This window comes from Thamnophis elegans, chromosome 1 (assembly GCF_009769535.1).
Source record: "Thamnophis elegans isolate rThaEle1 chromosome 1, rThaEle1.pri, whole genome shotgun sequence".
NCBI lineage: Eukaryota > Metazoa > Chordata > Lepidosauria > Squamata > Colubridae > Thamnophis > Thamnophis elegans.
In genome coordinates, this window is record NC_045541.1 from 36,692,235 (window position 1) to 36,710,727 (window position 18,493).

General features: G+C 38.4%; 1 protein-coding gene across 6 annotated transcripts in view; it reads right to left on the minus strand.

Moving 5' to 3' along the window:
• Nucleotides 1-18,493, minus strand: part of FMNL2 (formin like 2) — a 226,486-nt gene that overhangs the window by 85,735 nt on the left and 122,258 nt on the right. For all 6 annotated transcript variants that reach the window (XM_032211397.1, XM_032211412.1, XM_032211419.1 and 3 more), the window contains exon 2: nucleotides 10,225-10,308. In XM_032211397.1, the coding sequence (XP_032067288.1) occupies nucleotides 10,225-10,308 (84 nt within the window). The remainder of the gene's footprint in view (nucleotides 1-10,224; nucleotides 10,309-18,493) is intronic.

An 18,493-nucleotide genomic window follows, 5' to 3' on the forward strand; every position in this document is an offset into this window, starting at 1 on the left:
TGTATGAATGTGGACATGTGGACTGTCAAAAGAAGTGCCGCTTACCATAACCATAACTATCCATCTACTCTTCCATTTTCCCTCTAGGACAAGCATCTATGAAGATGTAGGGCCTGAATCAGAGTAAGTTCTGAATGAGAGATGCCTCTCTGAAGCCAATCATGAGGGGGGGGGGGGGACTTGAGAGCTTTGTATTGCATTCTCTGATGCAGACATTTCTGACTAACTATGTGGGAAATCGTTGACTGAATCATAAACCAGGCAAGCATGAGTTGTAAAATGTAATAGTCGGTTATAAACCCATATAACACGGAATTATTCTCCTGCCAACATCCCGAGTGCAGACAGATCAAAAATTAATGACTGCAGAGAATCTATTACTCTGCTGGGAATATAATTTCCTCCTATTTATTCACAACAGTCAGCAAGCCATTTCCTCAATTTTTACTTTAACAACTCGAGCACTTCATAACTCAACTTCTTTTCTTTCTTTTCTACAAACAAATGAAGAATTTTTGAAAGCCCAGGTTTTGGGAAGAATATTTTAATCATAGATAATATGCTGTTACAGATTAGAACTGCTTTCAGATACAGATATGCTCTGCCTTGAAATCCCCCAACTTGCTTGTCGGAGCTAACACACTTTGAAAATGGTTCTACTACTTGCAGAAGAAGAGTTTAAGGACTTCCCATCTGGTGAAATTGGAAGGTAACATCTGGGCTAGGCAAGTAAAAGGATAGCAAGGATATATAACAATAGATACCTAGTTTATTCAATTTATGATTGAGGTGCCAAGAGCATGCAACCTTTTAACTTCTGAATTTCCCATGCTTGAAATTCAGACATGAATTTCAGGGCAAATTTGTATTGGAACGAGATGTATCTTCTTATTGCTGGTTTCTAAATTTTCAAGGATTTCTAGCAAACCTTCGTTGTTAGTGTAGGCATTCATCAACTGTTCAAAGCAAAAATGTTTTTTAATAAATGCACAGTATTTCTACTGAAACTTTTTCCACCAATGGAATCAAACATGGCTAAATCAACTCAGTTCTTCTCTTGAATCTAGAACCTTTGCTTAGGGAGCATAACTTCCAGCACAAATGAACTAATATCTATCTCAGTTGTCCACTAATTATAATAATTCCAATGTATTCTGTCCAAAATATTGTAAAGAATCTCTTTTATCTATTTCAGCTTTCTCAACTGTCTTGACTAGGGATGATGTGTATTGTAGCCCAATACATCTGAAGGCATCAAGTTGGGATAATTTATTCTGATTTAAATAAATAGGTTTTTTTAATCACAATGATTTCATTTACGTTAACCTGGGTTTGTTTTAATTGTAGCTTGTATAGGTCTGGCATATGAAAAACACCAACCTGTTATGGTAAAGTTTACACGAAACAGGCAGTTTACATTGTGCATTAGCTTGATACATGAATCTATCAAAAGCACAAACAAGTCGTCCTCGTTTACAATTATGACTGGCCACTCAATTGTTAATCAAAGTAGTCATTAAGTGAAAAAATCATGTGACCACAATGATACTTCTGATCTACCGATTCTTGAGTTGATTTAGCCAACTTTGATTCCTAACATCTTAGCCACATTCAGCTTTGAGATTGCCTTTATTTTTTCAAATACTAAGCAGGGACAATGCTATTTACATTACCCAATACGATTCAATGCTGCCATTTACTTCATTTAAGTCACTGAAGAAGGTCATACAAAGGTACTGAGACAAGTGTACCTATTTAGTTATCTTTTTTAACATTAGGGCAATTTTTTTTCCAGTTGCCCTTCTCCTCTAATCCAACCAAAATGTTTTTCTCTGTGTTTTCATATTGGTATTTTCTTCAATGTAACCGTGATTTAAGAAGAAGTTCTAAATTCCCCATTTACGTTTCTCCTGATAGTTTTGAGGTCCTTAGAAAACATTAACCCTCTGTCCAGTTTTTCCCAAAAGCACCACAATTATCTGTTGTGTGTCACTCACTTTTTGATTTATCATCCTTGATTGCTTCTGAACAACATGGTGCCTAAGTCTAAGCAGCTTGAGGCTTTCATCATAGTCTGAATTTTAATTAAAAGTTGGGAGACTAAAAGTGGCTGAGTCCTACATTTTTTTTTCCCAATTGCTTATGACAAATGACACTGCTTTGCTCTAGAGCAAGATAATCATTCCATTTATGTTTTCTTTCCTCTCCTCTTCCAACTCAATCAGTTTACATGATCATAGTTTACAATTCTTTCCAGGGCATCTTATTTACACTTCTTATTTGACAAACTTTATTCATTTTTATTTTTGTCTTTATCCATATATTAGAAGAGACATAATGCCCTATGCCAGTTGGTAAATAAAGTCAATCTTTTCTTCTGTAAATGTAATGTGCTATGTTATACAATGGCATCTTGGTACTCAACTGCTAGGAAACTCATCCAATCCGATACTCAACTCATTTTGACGTGAAAATTTTGTCCTGGAACTCATCATTTGTTTTGTATACAACGCATAAGCTAGAATCTGTTGGTGTCGGCTGCTTTTTGACTCACTGCATTATTCCTTATGGAGAAAAGGCTGTTTGGTACTGTTTTTGGTACATGCCTCCTGGAACCAATTAAGGATGTTACCTTAATTGGTAACTGTAACACTGTAATGTGTGGTCTTTTTCACCTGGATATTGGCTGAATTAGTTTGGAAGCGAAATCCCCCATCACCCGGGTTGAACCATAGTAAGAACATCCTCTCTGGATCCCATTATCAAAAACCAGGAAATATTCTCACATATGAGAAAGAAGATATCTTGTCCTGGCTCAGCATCTGGTATATTTTTAGCACCATGTGAAAGGATATTCTTATTTGTCTAGGCTTTTGTGAGGCCTACAGTTTCTTCTTCTTCTTCTTCTTCTTCTTCTTCTTCTTCTTCTTCTTCTTCTTCTTCTTCTTCTTCTTCCTCTTCTTCTTCTTCTTCTTCCTCCTCCTCCTCCTCCTCCTCCTCCTCCTCCTCCTCCTCCTCCTCTTCTTCTTCTATTACTACTACTGCTATTACTACTACTACAACTACTATTATTCTTAATATGTTTACAGCATTGATGGTATCCAATGCATTTTAAACAGAGAAATTAACAAACTGACAAAAGCAGGGGGGATTCCAAGGTGCCTCCCCCCAACTACAGAGTCTGCTTTTTTCCCCTGGATCAACCAAGGGTTGACCCATTACTTGCGACATGAATTGACCGATTGGCTTGTCGCCTGAGCTGGATGCCGTGAGCTGACAGAGAATGACTGTCCCAAAGTCACCCAGCTGGCCTTCACGCCTGAGGTGGGATTAGAACTCAGTTTCCTGGTTTTGCAGGATGTAATGACTGCATCTGCTCTCTAGGAACAATGGTTAGATAATTTCACTAGGGAATTGAAGACTTTCTTTGTAACTGAAAAACAAAAAAGAATCACCGATTTCTCCTATGTGAGTGAATGCAACTTGGCATACATTAGTCTGTTTTTTAGAAGTCCTCTGGCAGTAATTCACTTAGCTTGTGAGCCTGCTGGACTAAACAAAACTCAAGTGACATGAATGTTTGTGGAGCTGATACAAAGAATCTCTCTACAGAGGTATAGTGCTGCTCAGCAAGAACTGAGAGAGCTTAGGAGGCTGTGAAACAAATAATAAAAAAGGCAGAACAGAACCAGATAGGATGTCAGCTATATTTTTGCAATGTAACAGAAAATAGTCTGCAGTCAGGATTTTCTTTTTAAATCCCTTCCTTCCTTCCTTCCTTCCTTCCTTCCTTCTTTCCTCTCTTCCCTCTTTCCACCCTCCCTCCCACAAACATCAAAAAATTTGAGTGAACTTTTCTAAAAAGGCAGTTAATTTTAAAAGCCCTACAATAATTCAGAGAGAAAGTGGAAAATAACTTTCAAATATTTCTCATTATATGTTAATTTGGACTGAAATGCTTTTATATAAGGAATTTAAAAGTAAGTTTGCAAATCTATACTTGTTTTGAAATCCATAACCATGGCATAAAAGTTACATTTAAAAACAGAATTGTTATCCCTTGCCACTGAATGAAGCGCAAAGGAACTGCAATGTGTATAGTGGCTGATTACGAATTGTAGGCTTTATCTGATATGTAAATGGGCCAAGTATTAGTGTTCTTTGATTCCCTTTGATAAAAAGTGTACTCAGAAGGCTAGAATGCTTGCAGAAAGAACCATCTTTATGATCTTGGTTGAGTTCAACGATTCTCAATTGGGAAAATGCACACCATAGATTGGACCTAGAATTATTCTAACAAAGGACACGTGGCAACCTGAATGGGGTCTTAAAACTAAGATAAAAAATAGAATATAATGACACAATGCCCATATGCATATAAATATTTTTAGGAAAAGGAGAGTATTTTCCTTCAATCATATTTTTGGACAGAGTGATTGAAAGGTCAACAATGAATGCCGTACAACAGAAACTCTTGCATCAAAACAGTCCACTTCCCCAATATGATACTCTCTTTAAATGTCCTGGGATTTCTTCCATTTAGTAGATATCTGGATTTCTGCACCTCTCAGACAATTCTCCCATTTACTCACATTTTTATATTATATTTTAAACCAGTCCATAAACCTCAATAGGATCAGTGGCATGTCTGTTCTCTTTCTATTTAAAATTGCATTTCAGTACTTCAGTTTTCCGTTAGAGGGCGTGAAAGGGCTGTGTGATGGGTTCCAAAGCCCCTTTTCCCCAGCCCCCTTAGCAAGCTACTGGCTGAATAACCAAGAGGATGGACCAGCCAATCTCAAAGTCCCTAAGGGAATGGTCACATGAGTCCTGAAACAAGAATACCCCTTAATCACATGATTATATGCTCTCTCTCATCCATCTCTGTTTCAGCTGCTAAGGTCCTATTAGCAGATTGCTATTAACAATAAGGAAGATCAATCTTTTACTTATTTTAGTAGGGGGGAGGCATTTGAAGAATGCAGATGCTTGCTTTGATGTTACTTGATTACCTATAGAGGAGCACTAAAAAAGAAGAGGGGGTTTCTTCATGTCATTCCAGAATCATTAAAAGATAGTTTTTTTTAATATATAAAAATAGGAAAGTGAGTGTTTGCATATTCTGAAAGCCTGCAAGCTCTACGCTTCTTCTATAATGTCTGAATTTTCTAACAAAAAATCATAAAAGTTTCTCTTCCTTCAAGTCAAGTTTAACTGTGCAATTTCATGAACGCATCCATATAGTTTTATTGGAATCCAGATTGCAATGAGGTTGCCTTTGCCTTGTTCCAGTCTAGCCTGCAGTCCTAGAGCTTAATGGAGGTCTCCCATCTGTAAATTAACCAGAGTTGACACTGCTTAGCTTTCCAGATCAGTAGAATATTGCTCTAGTAATCTCTAATAAAAGATTTTGGGATTGGACTGTGTTTAAATGTATTTGTTTCTACTGTTTCAACAATTATTTGGAGTTGTGAGGTTTTGGAGTGAAAAATATTAACCGTGTTGAAATGGAGATTTTCATTTTCATTCTTCAGATCTTAAAAATAGCACTGAGTTAGATCCATTCACAGAATCCCATTTGCACCATGGGGTGTTATCATCTCTCCTCACTTGCACATCCTACTTCTACCCTGAGGAGGATCCTTGTGGGAAAGTGTTGAATGAAACACCTGAGTGAAGGCATCACAAGGATATTTCCATCTGTTCAAAACCTAAATTCATATGCAATCATATCTGTCATATTAGAAACTAGATTTTTCACACCTATTTCCAAAGATCATTTTTATAAGGTCCCAGGTTTTTTTTTTATCAGTCATTAAAAAGGGCCCAGAACTAATTTATTTACCAAATCCACCCCTTTTGACCTCCTTTCCTGATTTCACAGAGATTCCAGGCCACAATCCAAAAGCCATCTGAAAATCCCGTCAAAGCCAAACAGGATCGTGTCAGGACTGGGTGCAAACTCTACATCAATTTTTGGGAAAACAGCTTGAGCCATATGCCGCAATTGCACTGCTGAACCTATACAAACATCACGCACCAAATGATTCATCTAAATGTCTTCATGAAGTTTCTGTTTCAAGGCTGCTCTTAATTCCCACCTGTAAATAATTCAAAAGGAGTCAATAGGTCAGCCACAAACAGGCTGCAGGAGATGGGGAGCATTCCAATATAACGTAGAAGCCTTAAAACAGAAGAAGCTGAGGAGACGGGTGGCTTTGATTTCTGCGTCACCAAACTGATGAGGAAACTGAAAGCAAGAATTGGGACTTCCTATTCCAATCAAGAAGATTCGCTGGACCAAAGTGCTTCAGACACTAAGATGCCAATGGAGCTCTCATAGTTTCCCATTCCCATTAGGTCTTCTCCATCAGTGTATCTCTGGACTCTGAAATTGCTGAATTTTAATCTGAAATGGATTGCAAATGAATGCAATTAAACGGTCTGGGCCCCAACCGTACACCGTGGCACGACAAAACCGCGAAGCCCTTATCCACGGAGACATAAGCTAAAGCCGCGATGTCATCATCGCGCGTCATCACTGCCGTGACAACAGCGCAGCAACAGAAGGGCGCTTTAAAATGGCGCCGCAGCAGAAAGCCGATTTCCATTAAGGTAAGGGTTAGGATTAGGTTTAGGGGTTTGTTTTAGGGTTAGATTTAGAGTTAGGTTTAGGGTTAGGGTTAGGTTTAGGGTTAGGTTTAGGGTTAGGTTTAGGGTTAGGTTTAGGGTACTGAGTGCTTGGGAATGCACGGATTTGCCCTCCGCGATTATGTCATCGCGGTAGGGTCGCATTTTTCCTTAGCGCTTTGAACGGCGCGAATTAGTCTTTGCGCTTATGTCTCCGCGGATAAGGGCTTCGCGGATTTGTGGTGGAACCACCGTACACAGGTAGCACTCAAGTTACCACCACAAATGAGTCCAAAATTTCCATTGCTAAGCAAAGCAGTTGTTAAAGTGAGTTTTGTTCGATTTTATGACTTTTCTTGCCACAGTCGTTAAATGATTCACTGCAGTTAACTTAGCAACAAGGTTGTTGCGTGAATCTGTTTGACAACTGCTCTACAGCATATATAGGGCATAACCCACAGAGCAGCAATTTATAGTTATTTAATTTTGGTTGCATCTTTGTAACTTCTGACAAACTTTCTGGCTCAGTTTCAAAAGTGCTAAACGCGAAGCAAACTTGCCCAGTCTAGTCCTCTTCTTGTTAAAAGTCTTCAGTTAAAGTCCTCCCAAGATTAACGATTTCTTATTTTTAGATAATATTTTTTTAAATATTTGCTTTGCTTCTCCACAGCTAGATATACATATTGAGGGATTCTCTTCTAAGAGCTTCTTTAATTAATGAACAATGACCAAAACATACCATATTTTTTGGACTACCGTGTTTCCCCGAAAATAAGACAGGGTCTTATTTTCTTTTGATCCCTGAAATAGACACTTGGCCTTATTTTTGGGGAGGTTTTATTATTTTTGAGGTGTAGGAGGCTGTGACCGTGGTCACCTCATGGCTGCTGCTGTGTTGCAATATTTTTGGGGAGGGCTTATTTTTGGGAGAGGGCTTATTTTAGCGCATGCACTAAAAAGTCCAATTGGACTTATTATCCGGGGAGGGCTTATTTTCAGGGAAACAGGGTATAAGACCACCGGTGTATAAGATGCACCAAGATTTCGAAGAGGTAAGTAAGAAAAAAAGGTTTTGCTTTCCCTCAGCCCCCACAGCACTCTGCAGGCTTCAGCAGGGCTTGGGCAAGGCAAAAAACCCTCCGTTTTTATGAAAAGGGGGCCATTTTGCCTTTTTTTTTTTTTTGCAAAAATGGGGGCACTTTTGCCTTGCCCCAGCCCTGCTGAAGCCTGCAGAGGGCTGCTGGGGGCTGTGGGAAGGCAAAAAAAATCCTCCATTCTTGCAAAAAACAGCCCATTTTTCGTAAGAATGGGATTTGGGGACGGAGCTTCAGGAGGCCAAAAACGGCTGTATTCAGTGTATAAAATGCATCAACATTTCCACGCTCTTTCAGGGGGGGGGAAGGTAACGGTGTGCCTTATATTCCGAAAAAATACGGTAAATCCATTTCCCACCAAAATTGGGACTGGCAATCTGGTTAAGTAAGAAGCTGCTAAGGGAAACATCACGATTTTTGCTTTAGCTTTGGTTTGCTTTACAGAACTGCAAAGGTCGTAAATCGAAGACCGGATGCAAAGTTCATCCCCACTGTAACTCTGAACAGTCAATAAACAAGGCAGTTGTTAAATGAGGGCTACCTATATTAAGTCATACCCCTTTCTTGCCTGGGCTGCGGAATACTTAAATCAGTGTTTCTCAACCTTGGCAACTTGAAGATGTCCGGACTTCAACTCCCAGAATTCCCCAGCCAGCGAATGCTGGCTGGGGAATTCTGGGAGTTGAAGTCCGGACATCTTCAAGTTGCCAAGGTTGAGAAACACTGACTTAAATTAAGCATGGCAGCTTTACCTGTGCAGAAACCAGACAGGCAGATTCCAGGCAAGGGAAGTCACAGCCAGCAACCTCGTAAAGTAACGGAATGAACTAAAATTTGTCCTGATTGTATCATTTTCAGAGGCAAGGTCACTGGGTCAAGAAAGAAGAAAAAGTGAAAGCCTGTGCTGCATGTTTGGAATGTTAATCCATCTCTATTCCATGTCACACAGAAAGAATGCCAGGAGGATAAAAAAAGACCCCCAAATCCAAATCCAGAACAAAAAAAACCCTCTAACATATTCAAGTACATACCGTATTTTTCGAAGTATAAGACGCACCAAGATTTTGAAGAGGCCAATTTAAAAAAAAGTTTTTGCACTCTGCGGACCTCCCAAAAACGGCCCAGGCGGGGGGGGGGGGGGGTGCGCAAAAAGGAACAAAAAAAACGGCCCATTTTTCGCTCATTTTTGCCCTCCCCAGCCCCCAGGAGCACTCTGGAAGCCTCCTAAAGGCTATGCACGGCCATTTTTTCAAAGAGGGCGGGATTTCAGGAGGCCAAAAATGTTGTATTCAGTGTATAAGACGCACCCAGATTTTCACCCTCTTTTTTGAGGGAAAAAGGTGCTTCTTATACTCTGAAAAATACGGTAGATGGGAAAGATGCTTTGAATTAGGGCTTCAGCTCTGAGCTGCTCTGAACTTGAAGTGATGCAATACAGGTGGATTTTAGAAATTTAGGGTTCACAAGTGTTATTTCAACTATTTTCTCTTCTGCTGTTTTCAATCGGCATCAACATCTTGAGCATGACATATTCTGCAGCTTCCCGAGACTTTTCTCCAAATGGACTACTTCTTCTCTTTTGCCTAGGCCCAAGATGGTTTTTACGCCTAATCATAATGATGATAACTATGATCATTACAGAGTAAGCCTACGTGTGATGCTTGCTTTAGGGTGGGAAAAGCTGAACACATCTGGATCATCTGTGGCAAAGAGCTAAAGTAAAGACATATTTTCCAAATAGCGTCTATACACCCCAAAATGCTGTATCTGTAGAGATTGTCAGTCATCCAGGTCCTGGTTGTCCCAATTCTGCTTTTTCTGGACACAACTGGACTTTCTGTTTTTTCTTTTGAAAATGTTTCACTTCTCATCCAAGAAGCTTCTTCAATTCTGACAGGATAGTGGGGAATGGAAAGATTTAAGGATCTGGGAATATGCAAGGAATATAAATCCTTCCATTCTCCACTTATCCTGTCAGAGCTGAAGAAGCTTCTTGGATGAGAAGTGAAAAGTCTTCAAAAGGAAAAAAAAAAAAGCAAGAAAGTCCAATTGCCTCCTGAAAAAGCACTTTGGGACAAAGGTAAGTGTGTGTGTGTGAGTGTGTGTGTGAGTGTGTAGAAAGAGAAAGAGAGATGTGGAAGAGGCTTTTAAGCCAAGCAGAAGCCAAAGATATTTCTATTTATTGTGATAATTTCAAAAGGTACCACAATTGGAGAAGTACAAATCTTAGCAGGACAGTGCATGCTTCACAAGCATAAAATTCTGGATTCTATTCCTGGAATTGACCCAATTATTGGCAAAATGGAAAAATGCTCCTTGCTTTCTAGCCAACAATAAGCAATTATCTGCCTTAAGAGACAAATAATTGGTCCTGGTACAAGGCAGATTCCCATGTTATCACAACCTCTTATCCTCTTACCACAACCTTGGAACAGTGCTTGTAAAACCAGCTTAGGAGAGACTCTGTATCTTTAAAGTGCCCTTGGGCTGCTATATGTACCTGATCACAAATCAGCTCCCATTTCTTCTCATTGTCATATTGTCGGAGTAGCCTTGCTTTGTCAGGAGGCAAGTTCATGGCATTCTGTGAATAAAGAGAAAGCAAATCTGGGTGAGCACAAGGTTCAGAGGCTGAAGGTTCAGAGAGGTTGCATATGAATAAGTATAAATAAGCAGAACAACATGGTTACAGTTATGTGATCCCCCCACCCTTCATGGTTAACAGAGTTTATCCAAAGCTTTCCAAGAAAAAAATTGCAAAAGAGCAATGAAAGATTCCTTCCCCTCCCCACCCTCTAATCTAAGATATGGCTCATGTTAAACAATGTCAAGGCTGAGAGGTTTTTCACATAGGGTAAAACTAGAGAATGAAGTTGTGGGTAATTCAAGTAGAGTTCTTTTTTCTTCTCTCCTATCATATATTACTGCTACATAAAATGTCCAATAACTAATACATGCTTTTATCTACTTAGAAATGCAAGACTGAAACCCATGCGCAATTCATCGTTAAAGTAGCATAAAGTACGATTCTCCACCAATGTATACAACATTTAAAAAGAGAGCCATATAAATCTGTTGCAGCAAGAGAGGAAAAAAGCTTGCAGTATTGCAGAAGTAAACAGATTTACTGTGATATACATATGTGGATGAGATTCTATTTTAGCCAAAATAAATTAATGCTTCAAATGGAACCCCCCTAAATAGCTCTTATATAGTATCAAAGCTATCAAAGTTGAAAATTTAATGACAATACACAGCGATGTGTACATTTGCTTAAGATGCATACAAAGAACATTATAGGGCACATGGAAGAACAAATGTTGTTAAGGGGAACTGTATCCCACAGAGTTCCAAAGTAAAACTGCCATCTGAGAAGAACAAACCTTGTTCTTTATTAGAAATCAAAAACCTATCATAGCAAAGAAAAGAGAAACAATACAGAAAAATGAGACCATACATAACATATGTTGGAATCTGCACATACCAGAGATGGTATTCAGCAGGTTCTGACCAGTTCTGGAGAACCGGTAGTGGAAATTTTGAGTAGTTCGGAGAACCGGTAAATGCCACCTCTGACTGGCCCACCACTGGCACATATACTTCCCCAAAGGAATTTCATAAAAATTTGAGTAGCACATATAAAGTCAGAAAGACAGTTAGTCAATACAGACATTTCCTTTATATATAGTTATGCCTGCATTTAATTTACTGGGAGAGATGAGCCTTGGAGACTACAGACAGATATCATTATATAAAATTTTGCATGGTTCACTACAAAAGATAGAAAAGATTCTACCTGCTTTTTTACTGTTACAATGGTCTGCATCAACCTGGGGCTCTAAAAATAATTGCCAGAATTTGTAATAAAATATCCATGAATAAAATAGGATGGCTGATTAGGAAAGAAAACACAAGCGCTCTCTTGTCTGTCTGTCAATCTAATCTAATTTAATCTAAGAATTTCTACCAGGACCTCCAGATTCTGAAGAATCTTCTGTTTAAATACATTTTTCCTGGGAAGACAAAGCAGAAAAGGGCTGTTCTATTTTTTTTTTCAAATCTGCCAATGAATTCCGTAAAACTTTTAATTGATTCCTGCTATGTTTTTATACTGAACCAACAAATTAAGTCATAGATCTGGAACCTGTTTCTTCAAGGATGAAACCTGATGATTTCCAGATGTTTTACATACATATGACTATAATAGTCCCTGACTATTAGCCAAATACAGAAAATGTGTAGTCCAAATTATATTAAGGGTAACTAGTTCACTATTCCTAATTTAAATATGTGATATGCACTATATACAGCACTGCGCAGAATTAAGTCCTTTACATTTCAGGACTTCACTAAATGTACACTTTTTTCTTCTTGTGCAGCTCAGGCTACTGTTTGTACATACAAATCTAGCCAGGTAAAATTAGGACAATTTTTTCCTTCCGAAGAGAGGTCATATATACATGCATGCATGCACGCACGCACACACATATACACATATATACAAGCATGCATACATGCATACATACATACATACATACATACATACATAGGATAAGCAGACCCTAAAATTTTTAACCAAAATGCCATGAAAATGCATCATCCATCAAATTTTCCATGTGTTTATCCGCAGGTGGCACATTTTCCATGGCATTTCGGATGGGTGAATTTATCTGCAGATGGGAGATACACACACACACATACACACACACACACACACACACACACATATATATTGGCACTTTTTGAAAGCCAAAAGAACATTAAAAACCTACGTATGGATCATGGAAACTCTATTAATTGTGTTAATTCTTCTCCTGAAGTGTTAGCAAAGGAATAACTGTGGACCTACATTTAAAGGCCCTACATTCACCAAAGAAATATAAGCATTAAAATGAGAACCATATTAAGTCTACTGCAAGTAGGGGATTATGTTCTGATTTTGGCAGATCACGATATACAAACTGAGGTTAACAATTTAAATCCTTGGCTTCTAATCTGTTGTCCATAATGATATGGATTTTCTCATGTGAAAGCAACATAATGAATGTAAAATATTGACTGAAAAGCATCACTAATGAAATATTTAAAAGGAAATGATAGCAGGGGAAAATGCCCATTCTTAATCAATACATCCAGAACAGCTCCCAATTCTGTATTTCATACATACAACCCCCTGTATTACTTCTGCCCTCTCCCTCTCTGGTAACGCTGGACTTTTGGCAGAAATATAGCCACTCCAGATCCAAAGTCTTCTGTGTGGTTAGGCCGCCTCCCCCCCCCTAAATTTATCTGAAAACAGGTGGCTTCCTACCCATATTCTACTAGTATTGCAGGACTACGTCACCACATGTCAAGAGTCACAAAGGTTTTGCTTTGTTATGCCTGTAGTAGGGAACTCCTAGCCCTGAAATGCAATCTCAGCTGGCATAGCCAATGGTCAGCTATGCTGGAGCTGTAGTCCTTTTCACATCCTGCTTTCCATTCAAACACTATGCCCTCAGTTTTACAAACTGCCACTTTCCCAAAAAGCAACAACATATACCCTCAACCAGCAACAGCACTAAGAATCTTCTCATGTGGAAATTAGTGTAGATAAGAATTCAAGGGGCCACAGATGCCCCCCACATAAACACACATGGTCCAAACATTGCCACCATATTACTTAAGAACTTAAGTACACTAGGATAAGCGTCACTGATATCATAACAAATAGCAGTTCATTTAAAGCTAGAAAGGCCAAAGGCAGCATTTTGAAATAAATCTCTTGCCCTTTGCAATGTGGAACTCAGGGAATGCACGGCTCATAGATAGATTTTAGACAGATATAAGAAGCAGAATGAAAGCAGAATAATCAATGTATTCTGCTTTATGACAAGATAGCATCTCACTTCTGAGAAACTGTGATTTTCTGGTGCAGATTAGCCTAAAATGCTTATGCTTGTGACTGACATGTCAACCACAAGCTAACTAGAAGCTAGCCCACTGCCTTTCATTTAAGACAGGGCTGTCAAACCCGTGGGCTGGATGCGTCACATGCTGGCCACGCCCGCACCCAGTTTAGCAAAGAGGGGGAAAGTCCCGATATGTCATGTGACCCGGCCGTAACAACATCCATTTGACACCCCTGATCTAAAATATCAAGATGGCACAACAGGCATAAACTCCAAAACTGACTGAAATCCAAAGTTGGCTGAAATAAACCATAGGTATAATCTAGCCATAAAACATCATTATGCTAATAAGAATAGAGATCAGAAAGCCAGGTCACTACAAGAACTGTCCCATCTTTCAGATTAACCTTTTATGTGGAGTTTGTATAAAGGTGGTTTACTGCCTGGGGGTGAGAGTGGGAAATCTCCTTCATTGGGTATTTGAGTACAACTCTATTATAACATTCCTGGAATTGCCAGAATAGTGAAATTCCACAGTGACAGAACTAAAGCATGCAAGATGAATTATGACTAATGAGCCTCCATATTTTTGTTAGCGATTTAAGCCAATGCAGGCAGAAAATCGCCTTTGTATATTACTTTTTGCGAAATGTCTCCTTAGGTTAAAAGTTGAGGAGAAAAGATTTGTTGGCAGTTCTTATAAATCATAAAGGATATTTCAGAACTGGTTCTACCATTTGCCTAACCTGGCTGGGAATTAGCAGTATTTTTTCAGAGGATCACTTGCTTCAGATTTTTAGTTAGAAATGAAGGGTTTCCTTTTAGTGATTAGAAAACTACCAGCAAATTTGGATTTTTCCACCCTTTTACTTTGTACTATTCCGGCATTGCTTTCTTAACTTCTTTCCCACACCTTTATTCCTTTGAATTTTACCAGGAAAGCTTTGCACTAAATGATTCATATTTTAGCCTGAAGATGTCTGTGACTTGTCCTCCTTCCTGTAATTCTACTGCTTGGGATTGAGTAACACTAAGAGTCATACTATACTGAGCTGTAATCATCTTCTTGATCTAAAAGATAAGTGGGCAGCATCTACTGTACAAAGCCTTCTCTTTGCCTCACTAAAAAGAAGAAAAGTGATGAGACTTCTTTTGATGGCACTGCATGTTACTTTCTCAGGTTCAGAAAATGTTCATCCTGACCCTGGGATTCGCTAAGACCACCCAGGCAACGATGTCACAAGTTTTATTTATTTTAAAAAATAAAAGAGTTCAGGAGCATACACAAGAAGCAGACAAGATGATGCTCACTCCATCCTGATCTGAAGCCCACTCCTTTTCGATATATTGATCTCTCACCCATATACAAAGTGTGAGAGAGATTCAATTGTGATAACATGACGCTATCTTGCCTGTTTGATCCTCCCCCATGGATACAGGTGATATAAATACACAAGATTCATTCAATCTGAAATATAAATATGATCCCAGCATACTGAGCAATAATTAATCCCAATTTCCTTCTACAAAATAGAAAAATGTTTCTAAAGCAGCAATTATATATGCACCAATTAGAAGTGTATTCTAAAATGTCACATAGACTTATATTCTTCTGAGGATCAAGAATACAATCTCACAATTATTGCTTTTCCCTTAGTTTTACATGGGAGAAAGGGGCCCCTTGATCCACTATAACTTTGGAAGACAATGCCCTGCGTCTTAAATCATATACCTATTATTTTTATTTATTTAATTTTATTTAATAATCCATTCCAGTGGATTATTCTTAGGCTTCTCAAAAGTCTATTCTGAAATAGACAAAAGAGCCTAGCACTCACAAAGCAGAAGAAGTGATGGAAGCTTATTAGAAATAAAGATTTTGCCTTTTATGAGATATGGGAGCAGTGGTGAAGTTCACATTTTTTTACTATTGGTTCTGTGGGCATGGCTTGATGGGTATGGTGTGGCTTGGTGGGCGTGGCTTGGTGGGCGTGGTGGGGAAGGATACAACAAAATCTCCATTCCCACCCCATTCCAGGGGAAGGATACTACAAAATCTCCATTCCCATTCCATTCTAGGAGGATACTGCAAAATCTCCATTCCCACCCCACTGCTGGGTCATCCAGAGGTGGCATTTGCCGGTTCTCCAAACTACTCAAAATTTCCACTACTGGTTCTCCAGAACCTATCAGAATCTGCTGGATTTCACTCCTGTAATGGAGTATGGAATGAAGTTATAATAGTTACTGCTAACTTGAAACTTAATGGAAAGGATAACATTGGGGAAAAGGAAGATGCAACTTGTTAAATACTCCTGTCCTCCCAACAAGGGACTAAGAGGTCCCCAGATAAATAACATTGCCTATACAAAGTTATGGGGCAAAGCACCTGCTCACTTCTTAAACTCAAATAGCCTTCATAGTTTTGTATCTGAATTCTCACCCTTTGAAAACAGAAAGAGAAATTCAGCCCCACATTTGTAATCCTGTCTGTTTGTTAAATTGCTATGTTCTTTCCTCCCCTCTGATCTACTTAGATTTTAGATAAAAGGGCAGGAAATGATTATATCCCTAATGATCACCTGATGGTCTGGTGAATTGCTCACTCTGTCAATCCTGTGTGTGACTCATTTATTCTTTCTCGTGTTTTCCACTTTCCTGTCCGAGTCCATTCCTTAGCTTTTCTGGTTGAAAATAGCTTCCCTTCAGGCCACTGTTCTTGTGGGCTCTGTTTTGTTATTTACAAACATCCTCTTTCCATTCCAATTGCTAAGTGATATGGTAGATGGAAGATCACCAACAGCAAATGATGCCTTCCTCTTCCAAGCCTTCTCCTGCCCCCATTTCTTTCCATCTTGTTATTTTGCACTTGATTGTGTCTTCCTCTTGTTTTTAGTTTTTTTTATACTTTGCCACAGATGAGAGACCTTGCTTTTAATCTTTTGTTGGACTATATTCCTGGGATACACAAAGCTTCAAGGATAGATAGAAGTATTGCTATTGACAACCAAGTCATAACACACCTTGAACTATGGTCTCAGAAGCTATACTAGGCTATTAAAAGAGATTCCCCTCACTGTATTGCCAGAACTTACTTGGATATAGGGTTTCAAGGAAAAGGAACTGAGAATTGTGATCTATGGTATCTCTCAATCGGTATTAAGTATGAGACTCCAGTGAATAGCTCCTTGTTGGAGCTTGTAAATTAATATCTTCAAAACAATCAAACTTGCTTCTACATTTGTGATTGTGTTTGTTTTGTTTTATCTCTCAAGCAAAAGATTATGAATTTATATAATATTAGCTAGCATTGTGTTTTGACTTGAAATACTATACTTCCAAACTATATCTTATGCCTGAATAATGGCTCCTATTATTTAGTAGCACTATTACTGGCAGAAAACCATCTTCAATTTGTTACATGAGAGGGGGGGAAAGATCACTAGGTTTCTTATAAAGCTTAGATCCATTGCTCTGTATTATATTGTGATGTAAGCATTACATGAATCTTACCATAATTTAAAATCAAGTTGAACAGAATTCTCTTAACCAGTCTTAGCCTGTGGGGTTTTCTGCATCCTTTTATTTCAAGTATTTTTTGAAAAACAGGTAATATCCAGCTACTTAAAAGAACTAAATAATATTGCTGAATGTCTGGAGATTCTCAGTCATTCAGGTCATGGTTGCCTCAAAAATCCTTTTTTTTTTTCCAAAATACAACTGGACTTTATTTTTTTCTTTGAAGACATTTCATTTTTCGTTGTAGAAGCTTCTTGGATGAGAAACATAACGTCTTCACTATAAGCAGTGATGTAATTTATTAAAGTACCAAAGAAGCATTAAAATCTAAAATTAAAAGGATTAATTTTACACCTATACTAGAAACAGAGAGAACTTCTAAGGAACTAGAATGTATTTCACATTGTATGTGTATTTCACCATTGTATGGTCTGAGAATTTACTACAGAGTGCATGTAATCTGGAGACATATACAATATATTGTGTATGTGGTCCTGGGAAACCAATCAATCAATCAATCTTTATTCTGTCATATAGTAGATAAAACTCAAAAGTCACTGTTAAATTAGAATAAAAAGGAAAAATATAATTTTTCTAAGATATCTTAAAAGGATTAGAGGAAATACTATGGCTGACTGTACAAACTATAGAACAGAACTTGGCTGTAATCAAGGAAATAAAATCAGATTGATCCAGTAATAACAATTTAAGACAAAACAAGTGACCAGGATACTTAGTAAAGATTGGAAATAATAATTCCTGGTGAGCAGGAAGGGGCAATGTAGAACATGTGTGGAAGGGACAATACAGAACAATGTGTTCCATAGTTTCAATTATTCCTCCATCACACGGACACAATCTCTGTTCAAAGGGGATCTTTGATATTTCCCTTGAGTAAAGGCTGTTGAGCGAGCATTGAATCTGGCTATAGATAGACCCTTTCTGAATTTGGGGGATCATTATGTGCTAAGATATCTAGCTGATTGTAGAAGCTGTGCAGGGTAGTGTTTCTGAGTAGAACTGGAAAGTCTGCTTGCAGCTCTAAATTGAGTCCATTGTTTAAGACCAGCTAGTGAGCATTCATAGTGAAAACCCAGCAAATAGTACTCCAGCATATATGCTGTGAGATCAACCAGACTGGACAAAATCCAAGATATACAGCATTAAACCAAGGCAAGAACGGTGGCAGAAACTGCCACAGTAAGTCCACTCAGCTTGCAACTAATCAAAGCAATAACAGCAATCAGGATTTACATGGTAAAAGATAAACCCTAAAATAAAGAGTATATAATTATCCTAAAGAATTCACCCCACCCCACTTCTACAGAAAGAATAAATTCACACACACAACATAAACTA